The sequence below is a fragment of the Squalius cephalus genome (genome assembly GCF_949319135.1).
Source record: "Squalius cephalus genome assembly, chromosome: 13".
In the NCBI taxonomy this organism is placed as follows: Eukaryota; Metazoa; Chordata; class Actinopteri; order Cypriniformes; family Leuciscidae; genus Squalius; species Squalius cephalus.
In genome coordinates this window covers 15,782,405-15,797,583 of record NC_137134.1, presented here as the reverse complement: position 1 = coordinate 15,797,583, position 15,179 = coordinate 15,782,405, and the positions used below count along the sequence as shown (strand labels likewise).

The following is a 15,179-nucleotide window of genomic DNA, read 5'->3' as shown; positions in this document are numbered from 1 at the left end:
GGTGAGTGACGCATGAATGGGGCGCAGGGGCAGGGTAGCTTTCTTGTAACGTAAAGAAAAACTAACCCCGACCATCCGCTTCCAGCCTCCCTTGTGAACGGCGCAGTTTGCGCGGCTCGAACAGAGGGAGAGAGAAAGCTAGCCCCGTGACATCCCCTGTGAGCGGCGCGGTTTGCGCGGCTCGAACAGAGGGAGGTATCGTCCCCCAAGCAGGCAAGGCAAGTGGGCGAACCGGCGAGCTTTGCGGGTTGGGGGGGCGGAGGAGCAGTCTCGGAGAAGGATGCCAGGTGAGTCCTAAGAGTCACCATAGGCAGCAACTAGCTCGCAGTGAGGGCAGTCGCCGTCCGCGAGCGCGAGAGCTGCGTGATCCTCAGGAAAGGGGCGTCTTGAAAAAGACACCCGGCTCTTTTAGTGCAATGAGAGTGTGTGTCGCGGCGGCGAGCACACACACATACACAAAACACAGTAGCATTGAAAGGATATAACGCCGGATAGCGCAGCAGGAAGGCGACTGAAGGCGGCGCGGCCAGCGGCTTCAGAGTGTCGACTCGTCCCGCTGAAAGGCTTTTTCAGACGGCGCGGCTTCTCTCCAGCTCCAGCGATGCGTGTGCTTCGCTTGAAGGATGAAAAATCAGATATTAGCTGCCTGCGAGCTGTATTTATAGGCCTAGGCCACGCCCGTTTCGGCGGGATGTGACGCAGCGGGCGCGAAGCGCCCTCATTGGGTCTGACGTCACCCCAGGCCTCGCTCGATAGGCTGCTGCAGTTGCCGCAGAGCAGCCAATAGGCGCGCGAGCTGTCTCGCCTATGTCTGTATGCTGCCGCAACGCGTTTTTCATTCTTAAAAAAATTAAGGATAATTTTTGGCTTCAATATCTCGCGGAAAAAGGATTTTCCCCTAGCGTAAGATATCTTACGCAGTACGAGAGACCTCACGTAAGAGAACTTTTATTTTGTTTTAACTGTTTTTTTCCTTCTCATCCATCACACACATTCATACTGAACATTTTTTAAACAGAGTACTCTTTTTTTTTTTTTTAAGACTAAGTCTGGAGTCTTCGTCAACTGTGAGTGTGTTTCTCAAAATTGTTGTTCATTTCTTTGTGAAAAAAACTTTTTTTTTAACTGAGTGCACCTGTAAGTTAAATTGCGACTCACATACCTTTCCTCAATCGACCCTTTATTGTGACGTTTCACAAGTCAATATAGGCAACTGAAAGAACGCGTTTAGGTGGCATGGAAATATATGTTGGGTTGACATGTAAAGGTAAGTTTGACAAAAGTTTTATCTAGAAGTTTTATCTGAAATCCTTAGAATTATTTTGCATGACAAATAAACAGCTTTAAAAAGAAAAAAAAGAAAAAAAAACTTTTCTAATAAAATAGGCTACATGCCACTGCAGAATTTGAATGTTGAATGCATGATATGTCCGTAGCTACACAGAATCTTGGACTTAAACCCTTGATAGTGAGTGTTTTACATGGACATGGACATGTAGTCTTCATGTAAGGCTCAGTTAAAATTTAAAAAGCATATATTAAGCAACCCTTTCCCTCCCTTTTCATTTTTTGTTCATTGACCATTTCCATCTTTCTAGCTTGTTTCCGCCACAGAATAAAACATTTTAAAAGATAATTGCGACTTTTTATCTCACAATTGCGAGTTTATATCTCGCAATTCTGACATCTTTTCTCAGAATTGTGAGATATAAACTCAATTGTGAGATATAAAGTCCAATTCTAAGGGGAAAAAAATACGGACTTTTTTTTTTTTTACCTCAGAATAGTTTATCTCACAATTCTGACTTTATAAGACGCAATTGCTACTTTATATCATGCAATTCTGACTTTATTGAGATTGAGGAGTTGTCGTCACGGTATAGAGCCCCTCCCCCGATCCGCCATGTTGGCAGGATTCCAGCGGCAAAACATCATTGTTTACGTGTGTTGTTAACTCGGTAGTAGAGGAGGTTTTCGCAATTCCGCACTGTTTTACCATGCCTGGAAGTAAAAACTGCTCCAGTGTTTGTTACAAGAAGCCAAGCGCCGACATTAGGCATTTCTCAATAGCAAGTACGCAAAGTTCGGACTTAAATGCCAAGTCCAGCTCAGGAATGACTCCCGAGGACGCGCGTCACTCAGCTCGCTCTGCTACTCCGGTTATCTCTGTATGTACATTTTAGGCAACAATAAAACGAAATATGTTATAAAACACTACACTGCCTCTTTTCGTTTTCATTTAAAGAAATCTTAAACATTACACAAATGTGGTTCAGGCAACGCATATTTATTATATTCACTACATGTAACGTTAGCATATTTATAACAAAACTTTTTTTTTAAATTGTTATATTTAAATTGTTCTTTTCGTTTAAATTTTAAAAATATTAAACTTATTAATATGGTTCAGGCAATATATTATGTGCATTTGTACTCTGATCATCACTGTAATAAAATTTAAAAAAAAAAATACAAAAAACCCTGTCTCTTTTTGTTGAATTTCAGTTTTATCAATAATAGCCATTATAAAAGTAAGTAGCCTATAAGTAAAAAGTACAAGAAGCTATACAATAAGAAATAAAGCAAACGATTCAGTCAAACATACAAAGTCAGCGCTCTAGTCTAACAACAACGGTAAAGTTAAATAGCCTAAATATAAAGTTATGAAATTTCACTTAGCCCTCAGTTTGGCCAGGGAACAAGATTCACAAGACCAAAGATCGCCCGTTAGGTCAACACAAGACGAATTATATCTCATGTTATCTTCTCTAAATACCGTTGTTTTGCGCTTGGTGTGAGCTTGTTCCTGTAAGGTCCCTTTTCTTTCGCTTTATCTTTTTGCATTGCTTTACTTTCTTCCTTTTCTTTTTCGTATTCGTAGATCAGTCTGTGTCCCGCTGAAATAATAAATAGCCTAATAATAATAGCCTAATAAATGCGCAAAAATGAAAGAGCTCTGGAATGTTTAGTCGCGCTTCTGTGTAGTTCTGAAGGCGTTGCCCCTGGCAACCGATAGCGTCTCCTTCCATCATGGCCGACAGGCTCAGACCCCGCCCAAATCAACCCAAGTCGGCACGTGACTCCTCACTCTCAATATCTCCCATTGCGTATTCAGAATTCTGACTTTATAAGACGCAATTGCGACTTTATTTCACGCAATTCTGACTTTATATCTCGTAATTCTGACTTTATAACACGCAATTGCGACTTTATTTCACGCAATTCTGACTTTATATCTGACTTTATAAGACGCAATTGCAATTGCGACTTTATTTCACGCAATTCTGACTTTATATCTGACTTTATAAGACGCAATTGCGACTTTATTTCACGCAATTCTGACTTTATATCTCGCAATTCTGACTTTATTTCACGCAATTCTGACTTTATATCTCGCAATTCTGAGAAATAAAGTCAGAATTGCGAGATGTAAACTCGCAATTGTGAGATGAAAAGTCGCAATTATCTTTTAAAATGTTTTATTCTGTGGCGGAAACAAGCTTCCATATCTTTCTCATCCTAACTGTCACATAAAGTTGATTTATAATGTTCTTGAGCTTTAATTGTCACTGATAACGTGTAGTCTTAATCCAAAAAAAGAGATGCATGATGCAGACAAAACGATAAAGTGATTTAATAAACATCAAGAACAAGAAACACTACATACCTTAACACTGACGAAGCAGAGCCATGAATTGAGAAACAGAGACAGCTGGTCAACGAAGCAGTGACACGCGCTGCAAAAGTCAAACGGGGGAGGAGACGAGGCAGACGAAGACCGACGAAACCCAGAAGGAGTAGACAGCGGGAAACAAATTATATATTTGTGTTTCAGTGGTCAAGAATGAATGTTACATATAACGCTGTCCACCTGGGGGCGATGAGTGGCACTTCAGCTCTTGGCGTTACACTAAAGAAGAAACTTCTTCAAGACTGCACATAGATATGAGTATTTAGAATCCGTATTTGAATTTGTTAACAATTGCGATTATGAATCTATGCGTGTATTCTATGTGGCAGTAAATGACAGCTCTCGTCCAACGTGTAGGCTAAGGAAATGTTTGTTTCCTAGGCTAGTGCGATCGATTTTTCTACAAGTATTCTATTATTTTGTTTTATTTAGGCATCATTGGGTAACTTTTAGCCAGCCGATAGATGCATTTAGTACATGTAGGATAAACGGGTGATCTGGATAACATGTAGTAAAATAAAATGTCCAAGAAAGCTGAATCTGAACTTACATTTTTAAGAATCTTTCTGTAGCTTTACCAGTAACTTAAGTCTTGAGTTTTCTCATGGTCTGTTCCAGTTGGGATTATGAAGTTGCCAAGCTGTTCGTCGTTTAGATTCTGGAGTTTATTTATTTTCTGTAGTCTGTTTGTTAATGCAAATGCAAATATCCACCAGGAAGATGATGATGCATGGATCGATCCATATGACATGATCAACTACGACCCAACGACAAAGCGCATGAGAAAACCCACAGAGGTAAAAAAAAAGAAAGAAAAAAAGAAAAAACTTAATTACCGTATTACAGTGCTTGCAGGACATTTAAATTCTTCATCACATTTTCCCCCTGTAAAAATAGACTCATTTGAAACTTTAAATCGTAAATATCACCGCAATGTGGCACATATTTTAAGATTTTACGAACTTAAAATTTAAAGTGGAAATGAAGCAGTCAGTCAAGTTTACATTATTTAGTAAACTGATTTCCACTTTAATAAATAAAATGTACAAACACGATTAATGTAACCATTTGAAAGAAAAGGGGATGTTTTGTTATGGCTTTTGGAGCACGGGCGCCGCCATCTTGCAGTGCCACAGCTCCAAAACATCCCTTTTTCTTTAAAATTGTTAGCTTACATTGATAGTGTTATATATATATATATATATATATATATATATATATATATATATATATATATATATATATATATAAAATATTATTACTATTATTATTATTTAATAAAGCGGAAGTCAGTTTACTAAATAATGTAAACTTGACTGACTGCTTCATTTCCACTTTAAAGGGGTGGTTTTCCCAAAAATGAAATTTCCGTCATTTATTACCCAGCTAACAAAATATGTTCTTCGAACGTTTTAACGAACTATGAATTTTCGAAACGTCCGGCTTTTATCATTTTGCAAACGTTATGGGAATGTTTTGAAACAATTAAGTTAACATTCAAAACTCCTATGCGAACGTCCAACGTTTCAGGAAAAAAAAATGTTCCTTGAACAATATGAACTAATGTTTTTGTGATAACGTTTGGGGACCTTATTTAAGACAAGAGTGAACATTCTATTAACGTTACTGGAAGAACGTTTGTTTTTAACTTTGAGAGAACAATGTCAAAACGTTAGCTCAAGTTCTGAGAACGTTCCCTGTTAGCTTGGTACTCACCTTGACGTTCTAATGAAGGTTTACTAAAAACCTTTCTTTTTCAGGCCACAAAAGGAGAAATTCTTTAGGGAAAATCCTTGACCTTGGCCGTTGGTCTGCTGTCCACAACTGCACGTTCATTAATCTGTATTGTATTGGCCAGTTAAATCCCCCTGTTTCAAAATGACTTGTGGACGAATTGTCTTTTTTTTTTAAAAAATTTATGAATTTGTTTAAGTGGTTCACAAATTGCAAATTGACACAAGCGATTCTTGAGTCCAATACTCTCACAAGCAAAAAGGTCCATTGTCTATTGTCAATAGTGTAGAAATGAAGCGCAGCTCACCTGGAAATTACTTTTCAAACCAAGCAGTTTTCTGGCAATGTGGCAAATTCACCGGTTAATGTGACTGTACCTCGGTTACTTGATTAAATAATTTATGATAGACAGTTTGATTTACAGTGAGCCGTGGCTGAACAACTGAACTATCATTATTCTGTTGGCAAAGTGTGATTCATATAAGGTCTTGCAAGTACTGTCATTTTATGCAGGAAATTCAAATACTGTATACATCACATCCTAACCATTTCTATGAATTTTTAATGTTTCACAGTCTGCCAGTTACCAGAATGTGCCAACCAAGAGAAGGGGATTCAGCCCAGAGTCCTGTGATGTGCCACAGTCTGATGCATCTGAGTGCAACAATAAACTAGAGATTTTGCAGAAAGAGGTAACAAATATCAAAATACACCTGTTTAGTACATTTATTCATTTAGACCTCGCTAACAAAATGGTACTGCCATGTTGTTTGTACATGGTACACAATGGTTTTATCATGGTATTTTTGAAGCAATGAAGACTATACTGTACCATGGTACTAATTGTCATCCAAAACTTTTTTGAATGACTGAAAAATATTATTTCTCGCTGCTACCTCTCTGTTTTAGTTTGATGAACTCAAAAAGAAGGGGACCGCCACCTCTTCAAAGCCAATATGTCTTCCAGTATTCAAGCGATTCCTTTCCAAGCTCCTTAAAGAAACTTCAAAACTTGGCCTGGTATGTGACTTTGTTTTCATTACAACATTACTCTGCACTGGTTAAGGTTTTACAACTTTTGCTGTTTTAAAATCTTTAGCCTGATGATGTAAAAACAGCCATGCACTATGACGCCATGGTGAAGCTGTCCAAGCAATCGCTGGCAGAGATCCAGAAGCTTTTGAATGAAGAGAACGACTGGACCACAGGAGCCATGGATGAGGCGCTCAGTCAAATTCTGGTCAAATTCAAACGCCACAACCATGAAGCCTGGAAATGGCGTTTCGAACACACGTTTTATGTGGATGCTGATACAGCCCTGAGGGTCAGTTTTTGTATAAACCTTCCAGAGATAAACAAAATAATTATATAATATTAATAAATGAATATGTGCTGTATTTTGTCCACAGGTTTCCTTGATTGTTCTGATTGTCGTAGCCGTCATCTGCACTGAACTCTGGTCTGTGGTGTCCTGGTTTGTCCAGTTCAGGAGAATGTTTGCTGTTTGCTTTTTTATTAGCTTGATCTGGAACTGGTTCCATCTTTATATGGTAATCACTTTTGCACAAAATACTGTTGAGTGACATTTTTGCTAAACCGGTATTCAACAGTTGACAATAGCTTTGTTTCCATCCACCTATTTTTATGCACATTTTGGAATATGGCATGACAAAAACATTGGATGCAAATGAATCAATTCTAAAACATGCGCTCAATTGAGGCGTTGATACGTTTTTTATTTGATAAGAAGACATGGGCATAAACTGCGATAGAACAAATGTCCTGGCTCTTCCAAGCTTTATAATGGGATTGAATGGGTATATTTTTTTTGGAAGTCCAACAAAGTGCATCCATCCATGATTAAAGTGCTCGACACTGCTCTGGCGGGTTAATAAAGGCCTTCTGAAATGAAGCGATGTGTTCGTGTAAGAAAAATATCCATATTTAAAACTTTATCAACTAAAATAACTAGCTTCCGGCAGACGACCGTAGTTAAATTCACAACTTTAGATGGAAACATAGCTATTGAAGGGAATGAAATGTGTGTGTGCGTGTTAAAAAAACATTTCCTCTTGGCTAGGTTGTCTTTGCGGAACACAAGAAGAACATTGTGGAAGTGGAGAGCTTCAATGGCAAATGTACGGGGGTGAAGGAACTGGACTGGAAGGACAGTTTATTAGGTGAGGTGTTTACTGTTAAAGGAATATGTTACCCAAAATTTTTATTATGTATTCACTTTTGATATGGATATAAATTTAGAATTTTGAAGAACCTACTCATAGATATTTTCAAGCTTCAAATGACACTAAGTTGAGTAAATAATGACAAATAGGGATGAACTGTTGTAACCCCTTTTTGATTTAGAGTGGTACAGACGGACATTGACTCTTCAAGATGATCCTTGCAAAATGTATTACGAGGTCCTATTGGTGAACCCCATTTTGCTTGTGCCTCCAACAAAGGTTTGTATCTTTTAATTTCCAATGACTGAAATTTGAATGACTATAATGCATATTGTTGATACCGAAAAATATTGTTATGGTTGATTTCTGACTAATCAGATGATCATTTTTGAAGCTTGTATATTGAATGTAAAATCTGTGTAATTGTAAAAAAATAGTACTATAAATAAAAAACAGATACCTCCACCCTGAACTAAATAATTGTCACATTACACACAGTTAGTTTCAGTTTTCATTAGTCACGTGTCTTCCTTTGTTCCTTCTCATTTGTTTATAGTCTAGTTTGTACTCCTACTTAAGTTGTACCCTCTCATTCATTCTCTGTTCGGTCTCGTTCACGTTAGATGTGTGTCTCTGCCCTGTCATTGCCTGTTTGGATTAAACTTTGTATTGGAATTATCTTCTTCTGAATCTTTGTCTGTCTGCGTGCTATGCACACATCCTGGTATTGTGACAATAAAGTGAAAGTGACATGTGAAGGCCAAGAATGGTAAGCCAAATCGGAATTTGTCCTCTAAATTCAGCAAAGATGCATTAAATTGATAAAGAGACAGTAAAGACATTTCTATAATAAATTATTTATATTCCAAGTTTTTTTGTTTTTTTTTACTTTCTATTCATCAAACAATTCTTAAAAAAATATATGTTTTTTGAGCAGCAAATCATCATATCATGTGACACTGAAGACTGGAGTAATGATGCTGAAAACTCAGCTGTGATCATATTAAAAAACAAAACAGTCATTTTACATTGTAATAATGTCACAGTATTACTGTTTGTGCTGTTTTGAGCAGTACTTTATCTGCAATAGAGAGAAAATGTTCAATAAATTTTGTTATATTTATTATATTATTTATTCTTGCAGATATCGGTTTGTTCCAAAAGTGGTTATCAGAGCTGTTATAAGAGATGAAAATGAAATGCATTAATGCAAATTTTGTGGGGTTTATATTTCAGGCTATCACGGTCACCATAACCAGCTTCATCACAGATCCCTTGAAGCAAATTGGGGAGGGCATCAGTGAGTTCCTGAGAGCGCTGTTGAAGGATCTACCAGTCACTCTCCAGATACCTGTGCTGCTTACTATTGCATTATCCATCTTTGTAAGTGCTGGGAACAGAAAACTTGTTAAATATCTTATTGGTTAAAAAAACATACTAAGTCATCTTTGCTCTTCTCAGGTGTTTATGTATGGCAGTGCTCAGGCAGCTATACATCAAGCAGTACGCTTGCCCCGGATGGGCTGGAGACAGGACCCGCCGCCTCCTGCGGTAGGACAGCGCCAAGCTCCTCAACTAAGGGAGCGTGAGGACGTCTGGGAAGGGGGCGATGCCCCACAGCAACTGCAAATACGCCAGGACAATGGCAACAGAGTGAATCAAGCAGGAAACCAACTAAATAGACAGGAGGACAGAAGCATGGAGCTCCGACAGGATTTAGCCGTCTCGCCCAGAGGGACCCAGAGGGTCCGGGTAGAGACTGTACGTGCTGCAGGTAACACGTCCAGGGATGATGAGATTGATTTTCAGCAGCGGACACAGGAGGTGGACCCTAGTACAGTGGAAAATGCAGAGCCTGAAGTGAAAGTTGAGGAAAAGGAGAAAGATGTATCTACCGTGGACAAAAAGGAGCAGAAAGACACACCGAGTCCAGATGGAAGTGAGCCTGCAACCAATGTGCCTTCTCCTCAGATAGATGTGACAACACTTGGAGCTAATCAAGGAAATGAGGCAAGTATCATTTGAATGTCATTCCTTATTTAGATGGTTAATTCACCCTTATAAATAAATGAATATATTAATGAACAAACACACTACTGTTCAAAAGTTTGGGGTTGGGCAAGATTTGTAATGTTCTTGAAAGAAGTCTTTTAGTGTAATAATCTCATCAATAATTTACTCATTTATTTGATTATTTACTTTGTTTTATTATCGCGGGAAATCTTTTTCTACCATTTTGCGAACAAAGATGGAGTTGGTCAAAACACAGTACATTTTTCCCAATAATTCTCTCAGGCTCAATGAGAAATTAATCTACTATCTTATTTATTGGCTCAATATTTCTTTTGAGGACCATACATTAATGATAGTTGATTTTCTTTTGATTTTCATCGATGACTGATTATTGTGCTGTGTTCGGACCAAAAGACTGTTGTTAGGCCTATTTAATTTTAGTATTATTATTATTAATTTGTAATTGTATTGATTAGTGTCACTAAAATGTTTTGTTCATGTGCTATGGAAACAAAATGCTGACAATAAAACGATGCAATTTTCACCTTGGCTCAAACAACAACTGTATAAGAATGATGCATCTCTTTAATAATAAGCACTATTGACAATTTGTGAATAGATCATCTTACAATTCAATTTTGATGTGGGATATAGTTTTGTAGTCTGTTTTAAAAACATTATCTTTGAGAAGTCCTCAATCCTCATACACTCGTGTATGTGTCACAAGTGTGTTGATGTCGTTCTAAAATGAATTGTAGGTGCTAATATTAATTTGATAGTACAGTACTAGCCTGATAATAATAATAATAGTTTAATACATTATTGGGAAAACGACCCAATTAATGTCTTGATATAGTCAAAGGCATCATATATCTGACTATCTTCAATACATGAATCACAATACACTCTATCGGCACAACCCTATTATCAATGTTCAAAATGGTTTTGTTGCTCAGTATTTTTGTAGAAACCATGATACATTTTTTCCAGGATTCTTTGATTAGTAAAAAGTTAAAAAGAAAAGCATTTATTTGAAATATCAATTTTTGTAACATTATAAATGTAAGTACTGTGCCCTTGCTAAATAAAAGTATTAATTATTATAATTTTTTTGAATCTTACTGACCCCAAACTTTTGAACAATAGTCTATAATACATGCACTATATGGACAAAAGTATTGGAACACGCCTCTTAATTATTAAATTCAGGTGTTTCAGTCAGACCCATTGCTACAGGTGTATAAAATCAAGCACCTAGCCAAACATTTGTGAAAAAAATGTGTCGTTCTGAAGAGCTCAGTGAATTCAAGCGTGGTACTGTGATTGGATGCCACCTTTAATAAGTCAGGCTGTGAAATTTCATCCCTGCTATATGTTCCCACGGTCAACTGTTAGTGGAATTATTGGAAAGTGTTTAGGAACAGTAGAAACTCCGCCGCAACGCTGAAGACGACATATAATCACAGAGCGGGATCATCGAGTGCTGAGGCACATGGAGCGCAAGAATCGCCAACGCTCTGTTGATTCCATCAATGAAGAGTTTCAAACTTCCACTGGCATTAATATCAGCACAAAAACTGTGCGGCGGGAGCTTCATGGAATGGGTTTCCATGGCCGAGCAGCTGCATGCAAGCCTCTCTGAAGCTGTGGAAACGTGTTCCGTGGAGTGACGAATCACACTTCTCTGTTTGACAGGCTGATGGACGAGGCTGGGTTTTGCAAATGCCTTGAGAACGTACCCTGCCTGACTGCATTGTGCCAACTGTAATGTTTGGTGGAGGAGGGAAAATAACTTCCAGTGAAGGGAAACCTTAAGGCTTCTGCATAATAAGACATTTTATACAATGCTATGTTTCCAAATTTGTGGGAACGGTTCGGGGAATGCGCTTTTTTTTTTTAATCCAGCATGACTCTACCCCAGCGCACAGAGCAATGTCCATAAAGACATGGTTGGATGAGTTTGGCGGAAGAACTTGACTGGCCAACGCAGAGCCCTGAGCTCAACCCCATCGAACACTATAAAAGAGCGGAAGAAAGCAGAAAGATTATTCTTCAGAAAACCAACAAATGAAAATCGTATCAAGATTTAAATAACTAGGGCAAAAGCTCGAAGAATAATAAACGATGCAAAAAGGAAAAGTGGGAGACAATTTGTATCTGGTTTGACATCAAGTACCTCAACCAAAAAAGGTCTGGAATCTGATCCGAAGGATGAAAGGTAGGAATGAAAAAGGTACAAGAGATTGCAAATATACTAGCAGAAAATTTTGAAAAGAACTCCTCTATTGAAAATAGAGCTTAAGTGCTTTTCAAGGTATCCAAGCACAAGAAGAAAAGAATAATAAGGAACTTTATAATCAACCGTTCACAATGGAAGAATTAACAAAAGCTATAAACAGATCTCACGAAACTGCAGTTGGACCAGATGATATTCATTATCAGTTTTTCAAAAATTTGCCTCATCCATTTTTTTCTCTACTTTTAAAACTCTTTTACTATATTTGGATATCAGAGAATATTCCGCTTTCTTGGAAAGAAGCGAAAATCATTCCCATCCCGAAAGCAGGAAAAGATCACAATGAACCTAACATCTACTGCCCAATAGCCCTGACAAGTTGATTATGCAAAACCATGGAAATTATGATTAATGAACGTCTGGTATGGATCTTGGAATCAAAAAATAAATAAAAAATGAATAAGTAAAGTGCAATGTAGTTTTAGAAAAGGAAGAAGCACAATGGATCATCTCATTGGACTTGCTGGTCAAAAAAGTGACATCAAAAAAGAACATGCAGTGGCTGTTTTCTTTGACCTGGAGAAAGCGTATGACACCACCTGGAAGTTTGGGATTTTAAAGGATTTATATCAACTTGGTTTTATAGGGCACCTACCGATTTTCATTGCCATTTTTTAATCAGACATTTTAAAGTCAGAGTAGGTAATATCCAATCTGACCCACATAAACAAGAATAACTAGGACTTCCACAAGGAAGCATCATGTCAGTTACTCCTTTTAGGATCAAAATCAATGGCATTGCAAAAGCTATTGGGTCAGACGTCCATTGAAGTGTGTATTGCATTGATTTTTGCCAGCTACGATCTCTTCATCTTGATCCAGAGATATTCATGGATGGGGAACATATCGGAGTTGTCAAGGAAACCAAATTTCTTGGAATAACCCTTGATAATAAATTAAGTTTTATTCCTTGCATACAAATTTTAAAGGATAAATGTCTCAAAAGTCAGGAATATTTACATTTTTTTAGCACAAATAAAATGGGGTGCAGAGAGTTCAGTGCTTCTAAATCTCTACAAGAAGCTAATACACTCACGTTTGGATTATGTATAGTATTTGGATCGGCCAGGAAATCACACATCCGACTCCTGGACAGATGCCTCAAATAAGCCAATACACAGTAAGGCTAAAGACCAATAAAGGAAATCCGGCTCATTATCATGTTTTCTTAACTCTTACAAGTTTGTACGAACAAAAACCAAGTCATATCCAACCTTTTGGACTACGGATCAAACCAAATTTGCACAGTACCTCCTATGGGTAAAAAAAAAACACTTCTATATAAATAACAAATGGCGAACAGAGTGGGATTTACATACTATGAATAAACTTCATGAAATCAGCCCAAATGTTGAAAGAAGAAGTTTCTATCAAATCTCAAAACTCTATCATTGAAGCATGTTTTATTAGATTGTGCTGGTTATAACCCTGTGACAAACCTTTTTAATTCAGTTAACTCATTTAAAGAAATTTTTAACAAAGTTACACTAAATATTGTTGAGTTTTTAGCAAAAATAAATTGTAAACACCTGATATACTGTAGTTTTACCATAATTTTTCTCGACATGAAAATAGCCACAGAAGCTGGCATGGCGTTAAAAACAAACAAACAGGACTTCTCATCCAACATCAGTGCCTGACCTGGATGAATGGACAAAAATTCCCACTGGAACAATCCAAAAGTCTTCACCGAAGAGTGGAAGCTGTTGTAGCTGGAGAGGGGGACCAACTTCATGTTCATTTTTGTGTATTTAGAATGCAATGTCATTACAGGTGCAATTGGTCAGGTGTTCTTTAACTTTTCTCCATATACTGTACATTTAATATAATATATACTGTATATAATATATACACAAATGTTATAAATATTTCTTACATTATTTTTATGTTCCTTTAATTCAAACATCGCAGCACTTTATGTGCACTAAAAGGATATGGGCTGCTCGAAATGACCTCAAGCTGCAGGTTATGTTTCGCAAGTTTATCATCGTATGTCTGTCATTACAGCTGAAATTATGATTCTTTGATTATGTGATAATTTATGTTATGTTGAATGGCCTGTGATTCTGTTGTATTTGTGTTTTTGTTCTTCTATGTTAGGTCAATATTAGTGCATGTACATGTGCAATATTACATTGTGCTTGTGTAGCCCATCAAACCTGAAGCAACTACATAGGGTACACAACTTATCAAATACATATTATGGCATATCTCACTACTAAACTCATACACTCCACTATATATGTAATGTCTATGTTGTACCTGCATAATTTTGACCAGAAATTTGTTTTTTGTTTGTGCAGGGGGCATTGGCAGATTCTGCAGCTGGAGAGCAAGGCTATTCAAGCTTTAGGAAACCAGTCCAAGAATCAGGGCAATAAAATTAAAAATTTTAAATAAATGTTTAATAAAATAAAAAGCCTATTGGTTTTTTGCCAACAATAAGCTGCCTCTTATTTTGATCCCAGTAGTATCACTGGTTTTGGACGTTATACTGACATCTACTGGCCGGGATGTATGAAATCTGTTCACTATCTGCTGTCGCTTCACACAAAAACTGTTTTTATATTAAGTATTGTTTTACTGTCATTCTCCATCTCATCCATTCATAATGAACAATATTGGATTAAATCTCAATGATTTTTTTGTTGTAGGTGATTTGAGCTGTTAGGATTTCTTTTGTCACTCCCAGCAGAGAACGTTCACTTTATACTAATTTAATGATATTGACTCAGGCTTCATTGTTATTTAGTGCCGGTAATGTATTGGTTTGTTCTTATATTATGTTTACATGTACTTTTATGATTATGTTTTGTAACATGCCTTGAGCATTGGCTAAAAGCACTGTATAAGGTAAACATTATTATTATCATCATCATCATCATTAACTAGGTTAATTGGATGACATAGAAGGTCATGCTCAACACCCATATGAGGGCGACCCGCTCCATGTAGACTAGAGTAAAACTTTTTCTCGACGACTAGTGGTTAATACCTAAGTGATATTTCTCAAAAGAGTTGTTAATTCTTTGTGAAACTGCAGTTTCACCTCGTGATCTCAGAAATAAGTTCCAGCTTGGAAGCATTGGTAAAAAGTAAAATGACATATTTTTACTTTACCTTGTTCACTTAACTTATAAACAGCGTATGGTCTGTTTGTGTTTTAATTTGAGACTCCGTAGTTCTTCAATCGAACCTTTGTGACGTTTTCAAGTCAGTGAGCATTCTGAGCAACTGAAAGAACGTTCTATTTGGTAGAATG

The 15,179-nt window shown here is 37.2% G+C and overlaps 1 protein-coding gene across 3 annotated transcripts; it reads left to right on the top strand.

Moving 5' to 3' along the window:
- The first annotated feature begins 3,704 nt into the window (after positions 1-3,704).
- clcc1 (chloride channel CLIC-like 1) lies at positions 3,705-14,574 on the top strand. 3 transcript variants are annotated; one of them, XM_079891409.1, is made up of 11 exons: positions 3,705-4,488; positions 6,001-6,117; positions 6,335-6,445; positions 6,525-6,749; positions 6,835-6,975; positions 7,506-7,605; positions 7,790-7,887; positions 8,845-8,991; positions 9,070-9,618; positions 14,018-14,094; positions 14,221-14,353. In XM_079891409.1, the coding sequence occupies exons 1-10, from the start codon at positions 4,318-4,320 to the stop codon at positions 14,078-14,080; spliced, it is 1,722 nt and encodes a 573-aa protein (XP_079747535.1). In that variant the 5' UTR covers positions 3,705-4,317; the 3' UTR covers positions 14,081-14,094; positions 14,221-14,353. The 3 variants fall into 3 exon arrangements, with proteins under 3 accessions (XP_079747535.1, XP_079747534.1, XP_079747533.1); XM_079891407.1 differs by lacking the exon at positions 14,018-14,094 and adding an exon at positions 13,829-13,882 and having other exon boundaries at positions 3,922-4,488; positions 14,221-14,357; XM_079891408.1 differs by lacking the exon at positions 14,018-14,094 and having other exon boundaries at positions 3,895-4,488; positions 14,221-14,574.
- The last annotated feature ends 605 nt before the right edge of the window (positions 14,575-15,179 follow it).

What these genes read in the sequence shown, in the direction of transcription:
- clcc1 (XM_079891407.1), top strand. Translation starts at nt 4,318, where the DNA reads ATGAAGTTGCCAAGCTGTTCGTCGTTTAGATTCTGGAGTTTATTTATT. An exon ending in AAACTTCAAAACTTGGCCTG is followed by an intron (nt 6,446 to 6,524) that starts GTATGTGACTTT and finishes TAAAATCTTTAG; the next exon opens with CCTGATGATGTAAAAACAGC. An exon ending in CTGGAAGGACAGTTTATTAG is followed by an intron (nt 7,606 to 7,789) that starts GTGAGGTGTTTA and finishes TTTTTGATTTAG; the next exon opens with AGTGGTACAGACGGACATTG.